The following is a 19,665-nucleotide window of genomic DNA, read 5'->3' as shown; positions in this document are numbered from 1 at the left end:
GTTAATTTATTTCAGTAATTATATTCAGAACGTGAAACTTTCATATTACATCAATTCATTTCACACATAGTGATGTATTTGAAATTTTTATTTCTTGAAATTTTGATGATTATTACTGACAATTACTGAAAATCCCAAATTCAGTATCTCAGAAAATTTGAATACTAGTTACGACAAGTACCAAAAAATATTTTTTAGAAATGTGGGCCAACTGAAAAGTATGAACATGGAAAGTTTCAGCATGTACGGCAATCAATACTTAGTTGCAGCTCCTTTCGCCTGAACTGTTGCAGCAATATGGCGTGGCATGGAGTCGACCAGTCCGTTGCACTCCTCAGGTGTTATGAGAGCCCCGGTTGCTTTAATAGTGGCCTTCAGCTCTTCAGCATTGTTGGGTCTGGCATCTCGCATCTTCCGCTTCACAATACCCCATAGGTTTTCTATGGGGTTAAGGTCAGGTGAGTTTGCAGGCCAATCAAGAACAGGGATACCATGGTCCTTAAACCAGGTGCTGGTAGATTTGGCACTGTGTGCAGGTGCCAAGTCATGTTGGAAAATGAAATCTTCACCTCCAGAAAATTGGTCCGCGGCAGGCAGCATAAAGTGTTCTAAAACTTCCTGGTAGACTGCTGCATTGACCCTAGACCTCAGGAAACACAGTGGACCAACACCAGCAGATGACATGGCACCCCAGACCATTACCGATTGTGGAAATTTGACACTGGACTTCAGGCAACGTGGATTCTGTGCCTCTCCTGTCTTCCTCCAGACTCTGGGACCTTGATTTCCAAAGGAGATACAACATTTACTTTCATCTGAAAACATAACTTTGGACCACTCAGCAGCAGTCCAGTCCTTTTTGTCTTGAGCCCAGGCGAGACACTTTTGACGTTGTCTCTTAATCAAGAGTGGCTTTACACTAGGAATGCGACAGCTGAAGCCCATATCTTGCATACGTCGGTGTGGGGTGGTTCTTGAAGCACTGAATCCAGCTGCAGTCCACTCTTTGTGGATCTCCCCCACATTTTTGAATCGGTTTTGTTTGACAATCCTCTCCAGGGCGCGGTTATCCCTCTTGCTTGTACACTTTTTTCTACCACATCTTTGTCTTCCCTTCGCCTCTCTATTAATGTGCTTGGACACAGAGCTCTGGGAACATCCAACCTCTTTGGCAATGACCTTTTGTGTCTTGCCCTCCTTCTTTAAAGTATCAATGGTCATCTTTTGGACAGTTGTCAAGTCAGCAGTCTTCCCCATGATTGTGTGTCATACAGAATCAAAACGAGAGACCATTTAAAGGCTTTTCCAGGTGTTTTGAGTTAGTTAGCTAATTAGAGTGTGGCACCACGTGTCTTCAATATCTGACCTTTTCACCATATTCTAATTCTCTGAGATGTTGAATTTAGGGTTTTCATTGGTTGTCAGCTATAATCATCTCCTTTTTGGCAAAAAACACTTGAAATGTATCAGTCTGTTTGGAATAAATGTATACATTCTACAAGTTTGACTTTCTAAATGGAATTAATGAAATAAATCAACTTTTTCATGATATTCTAATAATATGACCAGCACCTGTATGTATATATATATATATATATATATATTAATAAATAAAAGAAGGAGGATAGTGATGATTTTCGTTATGAAATTATCGATGTCGATGCCATTATCGAATCCTCTTATCGAACTGATTCCTTATCGAATCTCTTATGGAATCCAGATAGTGCACACATAACAACCTGAGTTCCAAAAGCCGTAGATGTTTTGTGGGCCGGCACATTGAGACTTAGACTTCCTTTTTATTGTAATTCAAATTTTAACTTTACAGTACAAATAAGAACGAAATTTCGTTGCACCACACTGTTTATATGGAGGACAAGAGGACATGACCGAGGACAGCATACGGCCGTTAAAAGGTGAATGTTTCAGGTGAGAGAGGACGCTTAAGGCACGCCCCCAATATTGTTATCAATATTGTTATCAAGGATATCAATTTTAGGGCTATGGAACTCTTATTATTCTCCAATATTTGATTGTTAATTGTAACCCATTAAGCCAATTGGAAAATGTAGGCTTTACTTTCATAAATCAACATTTATGTTAAAAAAAAAAAAAGCCTGGAGCATAATAATGTTTACAAACATTTTCTATGTTACAGTCGTTTATAAAAAGACCAACTTTTACTTCATCTATAGGGAATGGGGACATCTACATTTTGAACTAGATGAACTGTACTGTGCCAGGTGCCTCAAAAAAGCCCAAAACATCATAAGGGACCCATCTCACCACGGACATAAACTTTTTGAACTGCTGCCCTCGGGCAGTAGATACAGGACAATAAAATGCTGGACAAACAGATTTAAGAACACTTATCTGAGAGCAATAGTGTTGCTGAAAACAAGGCATAAAAAATAAATATTGTGCATGTGAGCTGTGTGCTTGGTATTTTTATTTATTTTATGTAATTTTATCTATTTATCTGAGTACCATGTTCCTAAGTTTTTTATGTGTTATTATGAATTTGCACTGAATTAGTTTGCTTGCAATTTTGTTTTACAATGTACAATGACATCCATCCATTCATTTTCTACCGCTTGTCCCTTTTCGGGTCGCGGGGGGTCGCTGGCGCCTATCTCAGCTGCATTCGGGCGGTAGGCGGGGTACACCCTGGACGAGTCGCCACCTCATCGCAGGGCCAACACATATAGACAGACAACATTCACACTCACATTCACACACTAGGGCCAATTTAGTGTTGCCAATCAACTTATCCCCAGGTGCATGTCTTTGGAGGTGGGAGGAAGCCGGCGTACCCGGAGGGAACCCACGCAGTCACAGGGAGAGCATGCAAACTCCACACAGAAAGATCCCGAGCCCAGGATTGAAACCAGGACTGCTCAGGACCTTTGTATTGTGACAATAAAGATATATTCTATTCTCTACACCCTTGTTTCTTAGCCAATCTCTGATCTCCTACCAAAACACATGTACATTATCACATTCCACACACAGATGATTGACATCCTCTACAGCTCCACAAATATAACAGCCATCAACCTCCATGTTACATTTAACTTAAAAAAATACTTTGAAGGGGCTAGTTGCTCAACACTATGTAATCGGTCGTGACGCGTTAGCGGATGTCAAGATGCAAATTAATTTTTTTATTTTTTTTATTATAATTTTTTTCTGAACAACAAACATACATTTATAATTCACACAAAGGTCAAGGCACTTTCAACATCAAGGAAAGAAAACTAAAGCAAATACATAGAGTAATATTACTAAAAAATATGAAAAAAAAGACAAAAAGGGCTACCTAAATCACTTTAAATGTTTTTAACAAGGATATCAATTTTAGGGCTTTTGAACTTTTAATCATTCTCCAAGATTTGATTTGATAATTGTACCCCATTAGGCCAATTGGAAAATGCAGATCCCAAAAGCACATCGGAAGGCAAGAGAAGTTGATTTTGCATAATTTTGTGAAACTAAACACCAGATAATGTCTGCTAATGGGTGCCATTTTGCGGTCCTTATTCACACACCTTAGTAAAATTTGTATCTCTGACTACAGTAGCCGTAATGGGCCAACCATCCATCAAGCAGTGCGGCTTCAAAGTCCTACTAAATCATTTTGACAGATTTTCGAGTGTGATATTCTTTATATTCAATTGAACATTTAACGTTTTGGTGTTTTTTACTGGTGTCGTATTGCAGTCTACACGTATCTCTTATGTGTGACTGCCATCTACTGGTAACACTTATCATTACCCCATGTACAAAATAAAATTGCTTCCAAGTTGGTATGCACAACCAGAATTATTCCGTACATTAGGCGCACCGGGTATAAGGCGCATTGTCCATTTTTGAGAAAATGAAAGGATTTTAAGCCTTATAGTTAAAAAATTACGGTAAAAATTAATTTGTCCAGGCAATCATTTTGCCAACTACAGCTGTTAAATGTTCCTGAGACTCCTTGACCATGTCAGGTGGACAGCAGCAGCAGATGGTTGGCACACTGGAGACCGAGGAGGCTCTCCTGTGTTGTAATAATAAATTGAGTCATCAAACAAGAGTCAGTCTTACGTAGCCTTTGTGGTAGGCTGGCTTGTTTACATTTAAATGATTGCAAGAAAACATAAGGAAGGTGACTATCTTTTTAAACACTGGCCTGTTTTGACATCCATCTTCTTCCTTGCCTTTATCCTAATGCCCAATCAGATGTAGGAATAAACCCTCCGCAGGTTTTTTATCGAACATGCTTTACCAAAATCCCTGCAAGCTCTAACTTGGTTCCCCTACTGTTGTGCACCAGGAACCTCCAGGCGGCCATTGGCGCATACTACGACTTTGAGAGCCCCGGCATCAACACGCCCTCAATGTCTTTTGTTGAGGACGTGACAATCGGCGAAGGCGAGTCGGTCCCTCCAGACACACCCTTCACAAAAACCTGGAGGATACAGAACTTAGGTGTGACTCACTTCTTCACAAGTCGGGGTGTGTCGCATGCTTTATTTTGCCATACTCATTGCGAGTTCACAGTTTGTTTTTGTTTGCGTCGCAGGGGCAGAGTCGTGGCCGCCCGGCGTGTGTCTGAAGTACATCGGCGGGGACCAGTTTGGCCACGCCAACACGGTCATGGTGAAGTCTTTGGAGCCACAGGAGGTCGCAGATGTGAGCGTGCAGATGAGAAGTCCCGCCTCACCTGGCATGTACCAGGGCCAGTGGAGGATGTGCACGGCCACCGGATTGTTCTACGGAGGTAGGAGCGCCAGGAGTTTAGGAATACAAATGTTGTCTTGACCTGTCATGAGAAAAGTTAGGTAGATCGTAGGGCTGGGCAATATAGCTTTTTTTTAATATCTGGATATTTTAGGCCATGTCACGATACACCATATTTATCTTAATATTTTGCCTTAGTCTTGAACGAACACTTGATACATATAATCACAGCAGTATGATGATTCTATGTGTCTACATTAAAACATTTTTCTTCATACTGCATTAATACAAGCTAGTTTTACACTTTCATGCAGAGAGGGAACTCACAACTAAGTCAATTGACCAAAAGTGTATTTATTAAACAGTTATTAAGCAGTGGCACAATCATTCATGTCATTTCCAAAACACAAAATGCAAGATTGCCAGAGACATTTTAAAACAAGCTATTAGTGCACCTTTGTGCATGATGTCACTAAGATGACAAATCAAAACAACACTAAATTAAAGTGCACTTTTTGTACAGAACCCCACTACAATAGTTTAAAACAAATAAAGTGCACTTTGGTGCATGATGTCACACAAGATATTTAAAAAATGTCAAATAAAATTGAACCGCATAATAGGAAATCAAACATTGTATATATGTTTTTCGTTCTATGGTAGGTTCCTGCGAATGTTATCTCTTTCAGTTGTTGTTTTTTTTTCATACGGTGTTGTGGAAATAGTTGCTTTGGAGATGATGCAGTTTCAAGCACTCTTCATTCTCTGGCGGGTGAATTTTCAAATGATGCTACATTAGCAGGGCTGCTACTTTTTTGTAGCAACGCTTTTGCCGCCTAATTGTTCAACGTACTCCCGCTTGAAGCCGAACCACCACCAGACGATAGACCCTGTGCTGTTTTTCCTCCGAATTAATTCTTCCTCCATTTGTTACCAGATTGGCACCTTCTCTCTCTTGTATTACCACTCGCAACGCACCGTTAAAATCACAGCTAATGTTACCCATCTAGCTACCTCTCTGCTCGGGGAGAGCGTGTGACGTTGCTCTTGTTTACGTCTCTTTGAGAAGGAGGGACAAGAAAGAGTGAGAAACCCATGCAGTGTAATGCCCGCAGCTAAAAGCAACTGTGTGAGAATATATAATCGAATATCACGATAGTCATTTCCTAAATCGCACAGAGACAAACCCGCGATATATCGAGTATATCTTTAATTTTTTTTTACCCCCCGGTTTGCTTGTTTTTTATTAATTTGATCAATAATTGCTTTCCGCCGGTGTTTTTGGTTTGTTTATATTTGCCGGGTCAAATTTCCGTCATGCGTTAATGATGACTCCAGGTGGAAACTTGTCTTTCGGCAGCGTCTTCCCCTTGAAAATCATCATAGGTGGCAGTTTCTGCCCATTAGCATAACAAGTTAGCACAACAGTAAAAGCCTACTTCTCTTGCCCCGTTGTGCGTATAAATTCGCTACCCTGCTGGTCCCCTTCTTCTCCACAGTGTGCTTCAACGGGTTGTGGAAAGTGAGCGGCCGTTGGTGATGTGTGTGTCGGCACTATATGCTCACTGGGGGCGTCCTTTCTCACCTGAAACTTTCACCCTTTAACGTCCTAATGCTGTCCTCAGTCACGTCTGCATGCTATATTCTGTCACGTCCGCCTTTCCTCCATTTAAACAGCGTGCCAGGGCCAGTCACATAAAATCTACGGCTTTTGGAACTCAGTGCACACACAACAACCTATCTGGATTCCATAAGAGATTTGATAAGGAATCGGTTCGATAAGAGGATTCAATAATGGCATCGACATCGATCATTTCTTAACGAACATCATCCCTACTTATAACCAACGTTCCCTTTAAGGTGCACACGGCAAATCTATGCCACACACTAGGGTTGTCTCGATACCGATATTTTGGGACCGGTACCAAAATGTATTTCAATACTTTTCGATACTTTTCTAAATAAAGGGCACCATAAAAATGGCATTATTGACTTTATTTTAACAAAAAAATCTGCCGTTACATTAAACATATACCATACCAAAAAAACTTTATTTATAAACCCTTTAAAAACAACCACAGTTGAAGAACAAAGAGCTGTACACCACAGATAAATACAGGCAAAGAAAGCACAAACTAAAAAATAACATTTAAAACAGAAGTAAAATAGACATTGAAAAAGCAAACACAAATTATCCTAAGAAAAATGTGTTAGGTAAAAAGCAGTTAAAAACAGTTTACAATCTCATGCTGGTTTAACAGCCAGTGAATAAGAATGGGTTTTAAGAAGGGTCTTAAAAGAAGCCAAAGAAGAGGCCTGTCTCACATGGAGAGGGAGATTGCTCCAGAGTACAAACATATGTTACGTACTTTGATTTAGTCCTTAAATCAAATAGTAAACATAAAAGACACAGTGTTAACGTAACGCACTTTTTGTGTCTTTTTATGCAATGAAATCAGGAAGGACGCGCAATTCCAGAAGCCTGCATGTCCCCCGGACGCAGATTTTATTTATTTATTTTTTGTCCTGTCCAGCTTCTCAGGCCAATCATATAGTGGATGTAGATGCCCATATCGGCTGTTCGGGTTTACTTTACAAAAGAGAAGTGTAGGATACTTCTCTTGTTGACTTATTTGTATTTGACTTTATTAAATGTATTTATATTATCATTTGGTGCAGCCGGGCCGTAGCAGGAGGGGGTAGATGGAGAAAAAAAGGAAGACAGAGGGAGAAATTGTGGGGACAAGGGGGGGATGAGACAGAGAGACAACAACAACAGCAAACACAACAATAACAACAATAGAGAAACATCAGCAAATAGGATATGTACAAATATGATGGTAAAAGTGATAGCAAAGAAGCAGTTAGCGAAATAAATAATAATACAGAAATGACAATGAACATTATTACACTACAAATGGAGCTATACAAATACCAATAGAAATATCACTATTGATAAAGAACAATACTAATAATGTATCTCTGTTATCAACAATGCAGTTGTTCAAATGCAACAATACATAAGCATAACGATAAATAGAGATACAAAAATGCAGAAAAATGGAGGGGAAGAAAGAGGAGCAACCTATACTAACCTTGTAGATTGTTATAGTAAAAATAAGTTAAGCTTTGTCTGTGTGCCATGTGTTACCCGGTTTCCCCTAGGGTAACAACGTTAATATATGTTTGATGAACCGTGATTATGTGCATGAGTGTTTGTATGTATATGTATGTACTTGTATACAGTGGGGCAAAAAAGTATATAGTCAGCCACCGATTGTGCAAGTTCTCCCACTTAAAATGATGACAGAGGTCTGTAATTTTCATCATAGGTACACTTCAACTGTGGGAGACAGAATGTGAAAAGAAATCCAGGAATTCACATTGTAAGAATTTTAAATAATTTATTTGTAAGTATTTGGTCACTTTAAACAAGGAAGATCTCTAGCTCTCACAGACCTGTAACTTCTTCTTTAAAAAGCTCTTCTGTCCTCCACTTGTTACCTGTATCAATGGACCCTGTTTGAACTCGTTATCTGTATAAAAGACACCTGTCCACAGGCTCAAACAGTCAGACTCCAAACTCCACTATGGCCAAGACCAAAGAGCTGTCGAAGGACACCAGGAAAATAATTGTAGACCTGCACCAGACAGAGAAGAGTGAATCTACAATAGGCAAGCAGCTTGGTGTCAAAAAATCAATTGTGGGAGCAATTATCAGAAAATGGAAGACATACAAGACCACTGATAATCTCCCTCGATCTGGGGCTCCACGCAAAATCTCATCCCGTGGGGTCAAAATGATCATGAGAACGGTGAGCAAAAATCCCAGAACCACACGGGGGGACCTGGTGAATGACCTGCAGAGAGCTGGGACCAAAGTAACAAAGGATACCATCAGTAACACACTACACCGACAGGGAATCAAATCCTGCAGTACCAGACCTGTCCCCCTGCTTAAGCCAGTGCATGTCCAGGCCCGTCTGAAGTTTGCCAGAGAGCACATGGAGGATACAGAAGATGATTGGGAGCTTGTCATGTGGTCAGATGAAACCAAAATAGAACTTTTTGGTATAAACTCAACTTGTCGTGTTTGGAGGAAGAAGAATACTGAGTTGCATCCCAAGAACACCATACCTACTTTGAAGCATGGGGGTGGAAACATCATGCTTTGGGACTGTTTTTCTGCTAAGGGGACAGGACGACTGATCCATGTTAAAGGAAAGAATGAATGGGGCCATGTATCGTGAGATTTTGAGCCAAAACCTCCTTCCATCAGTGAGAGCTTTGAAGATGAAGATGGGTCTTCCAGCATGACAATAATCCCAAACACACCGCCCGGGTAACGAAGGAGTGGCTCCGTAAGAAGCATTTGAAAGTCCTGGAGTGGCCTAACCAGTCTCTAGACCTCAACCCTGTAGAAAATCTGTGGAGGGAGTTGAAAGTCCGTGTTGCTCGGCGACAGCCCCAAAACATCACTGCTCTCGAGAAGATCTGCATGTGGGAATGGGCCAAAATACCAGCTACTGTGTGTGCAAACCTGGTAAAGACCTATAGTAATCGTTTGACCTCTGTTATTGCCAACAAAGGTTATATTACAAAGTATTGAGTTGAATTTTTGTTATTGACCAAATAATTATTTTCCACCATAATTTACATTTAAATTCGCTAAAATTCCTACAATGTGAATTCCTGGATTTTCTTTTCGCATTCTGTCTCTCACAGTTGAAGTGTACCTCTGATGAAAATTACAGACCTCTGTCATCATTTTAAGTGGGAGAACTTGCACAATCGGTGGCTGACTAAATACCTTTTTGCCCCACTGTATGTACAGTATGTGTGTGTGTATGTATGTATGTACAGTGAATGTATATGTACATGTATGTGTATATGTATGTTCGTACCGTGAATGTATATGTACGGTATATGGATATGTATGTTTGTACAGTGAATGTATGTGTACATGTAAGTATATGTTTGTACAGTGAATGTATATGTACATGTATGTATATATGTGTGTTAGTACAGTGAATGTATATGTATAGTATGTGTATATGTATGTTTGTACAATGAATGTATATGTACAGTATGTATATATGTATGTTTGTACAGTGAATGTATATGTACATGAATGTGTACATATACATTCACTATATATGAGTTTGTACAGTGAATGTATGTGTACATGTATGTGTATATGTATGTTTGTACAGCGAATGTATTTGTACATTTATGTGTATATGTATGTTTGTACAGTGAATGTATATGTACAGTTTGTGTATATGTATGTTTGTCCAGTGAATGTGTATCTACAGTATGTGTATATTTAGGGCTGGGTGATATATCAATATAAATGATATATCACGGGTTTGTCTCTTTGCCATCCATCCATCTAGCCGAGGTCGGGTCGCAGGGGCAGCAGCCTAAGCAGGGAAGCCCAGACTTCCCTCTCCCCAGCCACTTTGTCCAGCTGTTCCCGGGCGTTTCTCACTCCTTCTCGTCTCTCCTTCTCACAGAGATGTAAAACAAGCCTGCCTTCTTACATACGTCACATACTGTCGCGCGTGTAACGTCATACGCCCTCGCCGTGCAAAGAGGTAGCAGAATGGCTAACGTTAACTGAGGCAGGTGGTGCAAGCAGAGCGGAGCGAGTGACAGTACAAGAGAGAGAAGGTGCAAAACTGATAGCAAATGGAGGAATAACAATTAACTGTAAAAAAATTATTATTAATCCACTTGTTCATTTACTATTAATATCTGCTAACTTTCTGTTTTAACATGATCTAACTACACTTCTGTTAAAATGTAATTGTCACTTATTCTTCTCTTCCTTGATACTTGACATTAGTTTTGGATGATACCACACATTTAGGTATTGATCAGATATCAATTAGTCACAGGATCATACATATGGGACGGCGTGGCGCAGTGGGAGAGTGGCCGTGCGCAACCCGAGTGTCCCTGGTTCAAATCCCACCTAGTACCAACCTCGTCACGTCCGTTGTGTCCTGAGCAAGACACTTCACCCTTGCTCCTGATGGGTGCTGGATGGCGCCTTGCATGGCAGCTCCCTCCATCAGTGTGTGAATGTGTGTGTGAATGGGTAAATGTGGAAGTAGTGTCAAAAGCGCTTTGAGTACCTTGAAGGTAGAAAAGCGCTATACAAGTACAACCCATTTATTATTTATTTATGTCATATTCAAAGTCCTCATGTGTCCAGGGACGTATTTACTGACTTTATTAACATAATATGAATTTTTAATAAAGGATTTTTTTTTGTGGCGATAAAATATATTGATGTAATCATAGTAGTATCGACTAGATATGCTATTGTCCTTGGTATCATTACAGTGGATGTCAGGTGTGGATCCACCCATGGTGTTTGTTTACATTTTGACGCTGGTGATCTATTGTATCCTCCTACGGTGTGTAGTGAAGCATGTTTAGCTATTCCTTGTCTTCCAGCGATAATGGTACTATACTTTATTTGTCGCCGTGGAGGCCAGGATTAGTGATTTAGAAGTAGCTAAAACATTGCTGACTGGGACTGGGAGTTTCGGTGTTATAACTTCACCTTTATCGATAGTTTTTCAAGCCAAAATGCTTCCGTTCTCCCTTTTCTGTGTACACACTGTGTCTGCTTGTAAGTACTCTGTGTATGTGCGCTGCCAAACATGCTCGTCTGCTCGTAAAACCAACAGTGACACAACGGGACGACGACGGGGGTGCGGCAAACCGGTACTTTTTAGAGGTGGTATAGTACTGAATATGATTCATTAGTATGGCAGTACTATACTAATACCAGTATACCGTAACTTTGATCCACATTTCATAGTCTCTGGTCTGTTCTAACACGTCCTTTCCTTTCACCCTCTCACGCAGACGTTATCTGGGTGATCCTCAGCGTTGAGGTGGGTGGCCTCCTGGGCGTCACCCAGCAGCTGTCCTCTTTCGAGACGGAGTTCAACACGCAGCCGCAGCGAGACATGCAGGAGGACTTCAACCCCTTCGCCTCGCCGCAGAAGAACAAGCGCGAGACGGGAGACCGCAGCATCGGCGGGGGCGGCGCCTGCGAGTGCACGCCGGAGTCGGCGCCGCAGGATGAAAACGGGCCGTCGCACAACGTCCTCAACAGGACGTCAAACGGCCTCTAAGCTAAGGTGTCGGCAGGGACCCGTGGCCAGGTTGTAGTCACAGTCGTCTTTTTGTTTACGCCGCAGCTCTTTCAACATGGTCTTCTTCCTCAGGGTGACCCTTTCCTGTCGGACTGAGCGAGAGACACAAACGGACCTCAAAGGGGGCGGGGACAAACTGTTTTCTAAAGACTCTCACCACACCCCCTCACTCTCCGCCCTCTTTCGCCAACCAGACGATGCACGCGGGAACGTTTCTTTTTACGTAGATTCCTTTTTTTTTTTTATTTCCACCATCACCGACCATGACGGGTTGTTTGTGAGGGTCCGGGACATCTCGTCGGGGTTCCCCCGCAAAGGTCAGGTTAGTCATCGCACGGGCGTCTTTTTTTTTATTTTTTTGAAGACGTCGGCCTTAAAAAGTCAAAGTACACATCACAACAGCACCCAACCGAGTGTTAATCACCTTCTTTGTTTCCACGCAGACTATTGAGTCTTCTTTCTAGGAGGTGTTCCACCTTAAAGACCCAGTCGTCGTTTCAAATCCTCCTCGCAGGTCACGGGAAATAGTCCAGAAATTGCTACGTAGGAACTTCCAAAGACTGATACTAAACCCCTCCCCCCGATGTCATCCGGCCACAAGGGGGCCCTCTTGAGACTCCATAGGATGATGTTTTTTTTTTGTTTTTTTTTTAAAGGTGGTCTTTGATAAGTGTGTAAAGCATACTTGCCAAACCTCCCGAATTTTCCGGGAGACTCCCGAATTTCAGTGCCTCTCCTGAAAATCTCCCGGGACAACCATTCTCCCGAATTTCTGCGGATTTCCAGCCGGGCCTGAGTGAGGGCAGCCTGTCGTCACGTCCGCTTTTCCTACATATAAACAGCGTGCCGGCCCTGTCACATTATAACATCTACGCCTTTTGGAGAGGGCACAACTGCACACACAACAAGAAGGAGACTATTATATATGTCTCTGTTATCCATAGGTTTATCTACAACCCATAAAATAGGCAGGCACGGAGCTATTTCTCAGCATGTGTTTATTCCAGCCGGCACATTAATACACTGACACACAACATCCGGAATCCCATCATGCATTGCTTCAAAACTACGGCAAGTAGTAATGTCCAAAAAAAAGATTGTGACAGAGAATAGAACTAGGATGGACAATTCAACCCTAAACTCACTCCTTTCCTGCAAATGAAATGTCACAGATGCTGCCCATACCTATCCTCTTTCAAAGGCTGTGCTACTGGCTGCAAAGCATTGCACTTTTAAATACAACAATGAGTAGAGAGGAGTGTTATGTGTATGTATATGTGTAAATAAATGAACGCTGAAATTCAAGTATTTATTACATATATATATATATATATATATATATATATATATATATATATATATATATACTAGGGGTGTAACGGTATGTGTATTTGTATTGAACCGTTTCGGTACGGGGGTTTCGGTTCGGCACGCGGGCATACGGAACGAGTTTGTAAGAATAATTCTTCACAAGCTGCGCTGCTTTCTGCCTCTGTCTAAACAGCAAGCATTGTCCCGCCCACACAACCATCTGATTGGTTACATACAAAGCCAATCAGCAGTGCATATTTAGAGCGATGTAACAGCCAATCAGCAGGGCGTATTCAGAGCGATGTAGTCAATGCTTCAGCATGGAGCAGATATTCTTTTAGAAGGGGAGCAGTGGACTCTCCCCAAATCATAAAAAACGCTTCCTAGACACAACTATTAGAAACATCACTATGAGCCCGTTGACCTTCTAGAAACGTAAACTGCAGCTCAGCTCGCTCGCAGTTCTGGCTTGAGGTGAAGGCTAATTAGCTTTTAGCGTAACGTTAACTCATTTTGCGGTGTGTGTGCGCGCCTAGGTGCATGCGTGCGTGTGTGTGTGCAAGTGTGTGCGTGTGTGCGTGTTAGTGTGTTTTTTGTGGCAGCAAAGCCCTGTCTGTTATTTCATTGAACTCCATTGTGTTGCTATATTACTATTTTTTCAGCTGTAGTTACATGAATCATTAGTAATGTAGCAGCCTAGTTTTGAATGGCAGGATCCATGCTATCACATCTTGATACAAATATAACATTTACATAATAAAAGTCAACTACAGGCTTCCCAAATGCTGTAATAAATTAAGCATGATGAGTTGACTTGAAACTGTTTAATGTTGCACTTTTTATATGTAGAAGAAAGGTTTTGTCATTTTATTTAATCAAAGCAACAACTTGAGGCAGTTTAATGTTGATTAACGTGGCCAGAATTATTATTGTGTTCCCAGTGTTAAAAGGATAAAGCCATTGATTACAAATTTGGTAAATAAATAACCAAAAAATGTATATTTTCTTGTTTTCTTACTGTACCGAAAATGAACCGAACCGTGACCTCTAAACTGAGGTACGTACCGAATCGAAATTTTTGTGTACCGTTACACCCCTAATATATACATTTGTGTGTATATATATATATATATATTTATATATATATATATATATATATATATATATATATATATATATATATATATATATATATATATATATACATATGTATATATATATATATATATATATACATATGTATATATATATATATATATACATATGTATATATGCGTATATATATATGTGTGTATATATATATATGTGTATATATATTTACATATAAAATAAATACTTGAATTTCAGTGTTCATTTATTTACACACATATATATATATATATATATATATATATATATATATAATATATATATATATATATACATATATATATATATGTATATATATATATATATACATATATACATATATATATATATATATGTATATGTATATATATGTATATATATATATATATATCACAGATGTCCGATAATGGCTTTTTGCCGATATTCAGATATTGTCCAACTCTTAATTACCGATACCGATATCAATCGATGCCGATACATACAATCGTGGAATCAACACATTATTATGCTTAATTTTGTTGTGATGCCCCGCTGAATCCATTAAACAATGTAACAAGGTTTTCCAAAATAAATCAACTCAAGCTATGGAAAACAAATGCCGACATGGCACTGCCATATTTATTATTGAAGTCACAAAGTGCATTATTTTTTTTTAACATGCCTCAAAACAGCAACTTGGAATTTGGGACATGCTCTCCCTGAGAGAGCGTGAGGAGGTTGAGGTTGTAGGGGGGGTGTAAGAGTTAGTGCTGCAAGGGGTTCTGGGTATTTGTTCTGTTGTGTTTATGTTGCGTTACGAAATGTGTTTGTCATTGTTGTTTGGTGTGGGTTCACAGTGTGGCGCATTTTTGTAACAGTGTTAAAGTTGTTTATACGGCCATCCTCAGTGTGACCTGTATGTCTGTTGAACAAGTATGAATTGCATTCACTTGTGTGTGTGTGTGTAAAAAGCCGTAGATATTATCTGACTGGGCCGGCACGCAAAGGTAGTGCCTTTAAGGTTTATCGGCACTCTGTACTTCTCCCTACGTACGTGTACACAGCGTCGTTTTAAAAAGTCATAAATTGTAATTTTTGAAACCGATACCAATAGTAATATATATATATATATATATATATATGTATATATGTATATATATACATATATGTATATATAAATGGGTTGTACTTGTATAGCGCTTTTCTACCTTCAAGGTACTCAAAGCACTTTGACATTACTTCCACATTTACCCATTCACACACACATTCACACACTGATGGAGGGAGCTGCCATGCAAGGCGCCAACCAGCACCCATCAGGAGCAAGGGTGAAGTGTTTTGCTCAGGACACAACGGACGTGACGAGGTTGGTACTAGGTGGGATTTGAACCAGGGACCTTCGGGTTGCGCACGGCCACTCTTCCACTGCGCCACGCCGTCCCTACTATATATATATATATACATATATATATATATATATATATATATATATATATATATATATGTATATATGTGTATATATATATGTATATATATATGTATATATGTATATATATATGTATATGTATATATGTATATATAATGTATGTATATATATATATATCTATCTATATATATATATAGATATATATATATATATGTATGTATGAAATACTTGAATTTCAGTGAATTCTAGTTATAAATATACTCCTCCCCCCTTAACCCCGCCCCCCGGTTAACCCCGGCCACCTCAAACACCCCCCGCCCCATCTCCCTAATTCGGAAGTCTCAAGGTTGGCAAGTATGGTGTAAAGACATGAGTTACTGAGGTGTGAAAAAGGGTTTTTTTAAAAAGCCATCAAAAGTCTATTTTTCCTGGTGAGCGAGTGTGTTTTTCTGCATCTCTGTTTTGGATTTAAAAGTGACTATTTAAAAGTGACTATTTAAAAGTGATGATGAAAGTGTGTGTGTGTGTGTGTGTGTGTGTGTGTGTGTGTGTGTGTGTGTGTGTGTGTGTGTGTGTGTGTGTGTGTGTGTGTGTGTGTGTGTTTGCGTATGGGTGCGTGCGGGTGCGTGGTCTTATTTATTTATACACCGCGGGTTCTGCGGCTCCTTTCTTTGCCAGCAGGCGGTGCTAGAGCTGGATTAAATCTGCATATTCAAAAGGGAAAGGTTGATTTGGTGCAGCTCTGCTTGCACAAACACTACTCATAATTTGATTTTGGCTCTGTTGTGAAAACACCACGCATTCCTTGGTGCTCCGCTTTCTGTTCGCAGCTTTAAAAGATTTTTAAAAACCACCAAATTGTCCCCACGGAAAGTGACTTTTTATCATCACGACGTGCGACAGCGAAAAGTGCATTTTTTTTTTTTTGGAATGGAGAATAAAATGGTTGAAGTTGTTTTGAAAAGTGTTTCTAAACATGACTATCTCTATGCTTCAAATCAGATGAGGATCCGACGTCTTAGAGTGGAAGGTGTGCCCGCCCTGATGGAGAGCACACATCTGTGCATGAGCAGCGCAAATATTGACTTTTATTTCGATACAAGAGATCCGGTGAGTGTTCTCTATCACGCCCGCCATCCTTCATCGGTGCGTGTGAGTCAACACCATTGTTGTCTTTGGGACCTCCTGTCAACTGCAGCGTGCCAAGTGCACACTGCAAAAAGTCCGTGTTCAAAAACACTGGTATTGGTTTCAAACTTGGATTAAAGGTTGCAGACTAGAGTTGGATAGGAGTTTTTAACTAGGGAGTCAAACTAGGTTTAGTGTTTCCAAAGAGGAATCGGGTTTCAAACTAGGTTTAGGGTTTCTAACAAGGATTCGGGTTTCAAACTAGGGTTCGGGTTTTAAACTAGGTTTAGGGTTTCTAAGGAGAAATCAGGGTTTCAAACTAGGTTTCGTGTTTCAAATTAGGGTTGTGGTTTTAAACTAGGGTTAGGGTTTCTAACGAGGAATCAGGTTTCAAACTAGGGTTAGGGCGTCAAAATAGGAATCAGATTTCAAACTAGGGTTAGAGTGTGAAACTAGGTTTACAGTTTCTAAAGGGGAATCGGGTTTCAAACTAGTGTTGGAGTTTCAAAGTAAGTTTATGGTTTCAAACAAGGGTTGGGTTCCAAACTAGGGTTAGAGTTTCTAACAGGGATTCAGGTTTCAAACTAGGGTTGGGGTTTTCAACTAGGTTTAGGGTTTCTAGGGAGGAATCGGAGTTTCAAACTAGGTTTATGGTTTCAAACTACGGTTGGGTTTCAAACTAGGGTTAGGGAATCTAATGAGGAATCAGGTTTCAAACTAGGGTTAGGGTGTCAAACGAAGAATCAGATTTCAAACTAGGGTTGGGGTTTTAAACTAGGTTTAGGGTTTCTAACAAAGTTTCAAACTTGGGTTGGAGTTTCAAACTAGGATTAGGGTTTTTAACAAGGAATCAGGTCTCAAACTAGGGTTGAGGTTTCAAACTAGGGTTTGGGTGTCAAACTAGCTTTAAGGTTTCTAACGAGGAATCAGGTTTAAAACTAGGTTTAGGGTGTCAAAGGAGGAATCAGATTTCAAACTAGGGTTAGGGTGTCAAACTAAGTTTAGGGTTTCTAAGGAGAAATCAGGGTTTCAAATTTGGGATGGGATTTTAAACTAGATTTAGGGTTTCTAACAAGGATTCAGGTTTTAAACTAGGGCTGGAGTTTCAAACTAGGTTTAGGATTTCAAATTAGTGTTGGGGTTTCAAACTAGTGTTAGAGTGTCAAACTAGGTTTAGGGTCTCTAATGAGTAATCAGGTTTCAAACTAGGGCTAGGATGTCAAACTATGTTTAGGGTTTCTCACAAGAAATCAGGTTTCAAACTAGAGTTAGAGTGGCAAACTAGGTTTAGGGTTTCTAACAAGTATTCAGGTTTCAAACTAGGGCTGGGGTTTTAAACTAGGTTTAGGGTTATTAACGAGAAATTGGGGTTTCAAACTAGGGTTGGGAATTTAAACTAGGTTTAGGGTTTCTAACAAGAAATTGGGTTTCAAACTAGGTTTAGGGTGTCAAGCTAGGTTTAGGGTTTCTAACAATGATTCAGGTTTCAAACCAGGGTTTTTTTCATGCTTGAAGTAAGAAATGATTACTTTAAAATAGTAGTTTTGTACTTGTGAGTGTTGATGACACAGCTTTGCAACAGTTGATATTTTAGTTTCACGCTTGTTTTACTCAATATAGGTCATCACATGTCAGCAACAAGCTGTAATATCTTATTGAGATCATTTAGGACCAAGACCCTTAAAACAAGTAAAACACTCTAACAAAAAATCTTCTTAGTAAGAAGAATTATCTTGTCGGACAGAAAATAACCCAATATCACCCTTATTTGAGATTTTTCATATTACTCAGATTTCAGTTTTTGCAGTGTAACAAAGATTAATACAATACAAATCCCATAATAAGAAAAAAAGAAAGACAAAATTACTATTTCTGGCTCTACTATGACATGATTACCTAGATGGGTATGGAAGCAACCTGAAAAAGGTTGGGATTGGAGTTTCAAACCAGGTTCAGTTTTAGAAACTGTAGTTGTAGTTTGAAACACCAACAAGGATTCAGGTTTCTATTGCTTCTAATTTGGGTTAGGATTTGGTATCAAACTTGGATTAAGGGTTGCAAACTAGGGTTGAGTGGGAGTTTTTAACTAGGGACTCAAACTAGGTTTAGGGTTTCTAAAGAGGAATCGGGTTTCAAACAAGGTTTAGGGTTTCTAAAGGGGAATTGGGGTTTCAAACTAGGGTTGGGGTTTTAAATTAGGTTTAGGGTTTTTAACAAGGATTCAGGTTTCAATCTAGGGTCAGAGTTTCATACTAGGTTTCATACTAGAGTTTCATACTAGGTTTTTAACGAGAAATCGGGTTTCAAACTAGGGTCGGAGTTTCAAACTAGGTTTAGGGTTTTTAACGAGGAATCGGGTTTCAAACTAGGGTTGAGGTTTCAAACTAGGGTTAGGGTTTCTAACGAGGTATCAGGTTTCAAACTTGGGTTAGGGTGTCAAACTAGGTTTAGGGTTTCTAACAAGAAATCGGGTTTTAAACTAGGGTTAGGGTTTCCAACAAGGAATCAGGTTTCAAACTAGGGTTGGGGTTTTACACTAGGTTTAGGGTTTCTAACAAGGATTTAGGTTTCAAACTAGGGTTGGGGTTTCAAACTAGGTTTAGGGTTTCTAAGGAGAAATCAGGGTTTCAAGCTAGGGTTGGGGTTTTAAACCAGGTTTAGGGTTTCAAACTAGGGTTGGAGTTTCAAACTAAGTTTAGGGATTTAGGGTTGGGGTTTTAAACTAGGGATGGCGTTTCAAACTAGGGTTAGAAGTTCTAACAAGGAATCAGGTTTAAAACTAGGGTTAGGGTG

The 19,665-nt window shown here is 39.8% G+C and overlaps 1 protein-coding gene across 4 annotated transcripts in view; it reads left to right on the top strand.

Annotated features, from left to right (window-relative positions):
- ilrun (inflammation and lipid regulator with UBA-like and NBR1-like domains) overlaps positions 1–14,327 on the top strand; it is a 19,687-nt gene extending 5,360 nt beyond the window's left edge. Inside the window, exons 2-6 of one of the 4 annotated variants that reach the window (XR_009803997.1) lie at positions 4,319–4,473; positions 4,568–4,765; positions 11,608–11,909; positions 11,973–12,217; positions 12,344–14,327. Coding sequence is in view for 2 of the 4 variants with exons in the window: in XM_061885577.1 (XP_061741561.1) it covers positions 4,319–4,473; positions 4,568–4,765; positions 11,608–11,879 (625 nt within the window). In the remaining 2 variants the exon portion in view is untranslated. Of the gene's footprint in view, positions 1–4,318; positions 4,474–4,567; positions 4,766–11,607; positions 11,910–11,972 lie in introns of all 4 variants that reach the window. The other 3 variants (XR_009803996.1, XM_061885577.1, XM_061885570.1) reach the window with 3 other exon arrangements.
- Positions 14,328–19,665: the final 5,338 nt, after the last annotated feature.

The sequence above is a fragment of the Nerophis ophidion genome, linkage group LG02 (genome assembly GCF_033978795.1).
Source record: "Nerophis ophidion isolate RoL-2023_Sa linkage group LG02, RoL_Noph_v1.0, whole genome shotgun sequence".
Classification (NCBI taxonomy): Eukaryota; Metazoa; Chordata; class Actinopteri; order Syngnathiformes; family Syngnathidae; genus Nerophis; species Nerophis ophidion.
The sequence above is the reverse complement of the archived record's forward strand: the minus strand, read 5'-3'. Positions and strand labels throughout refer to the sequence as shown.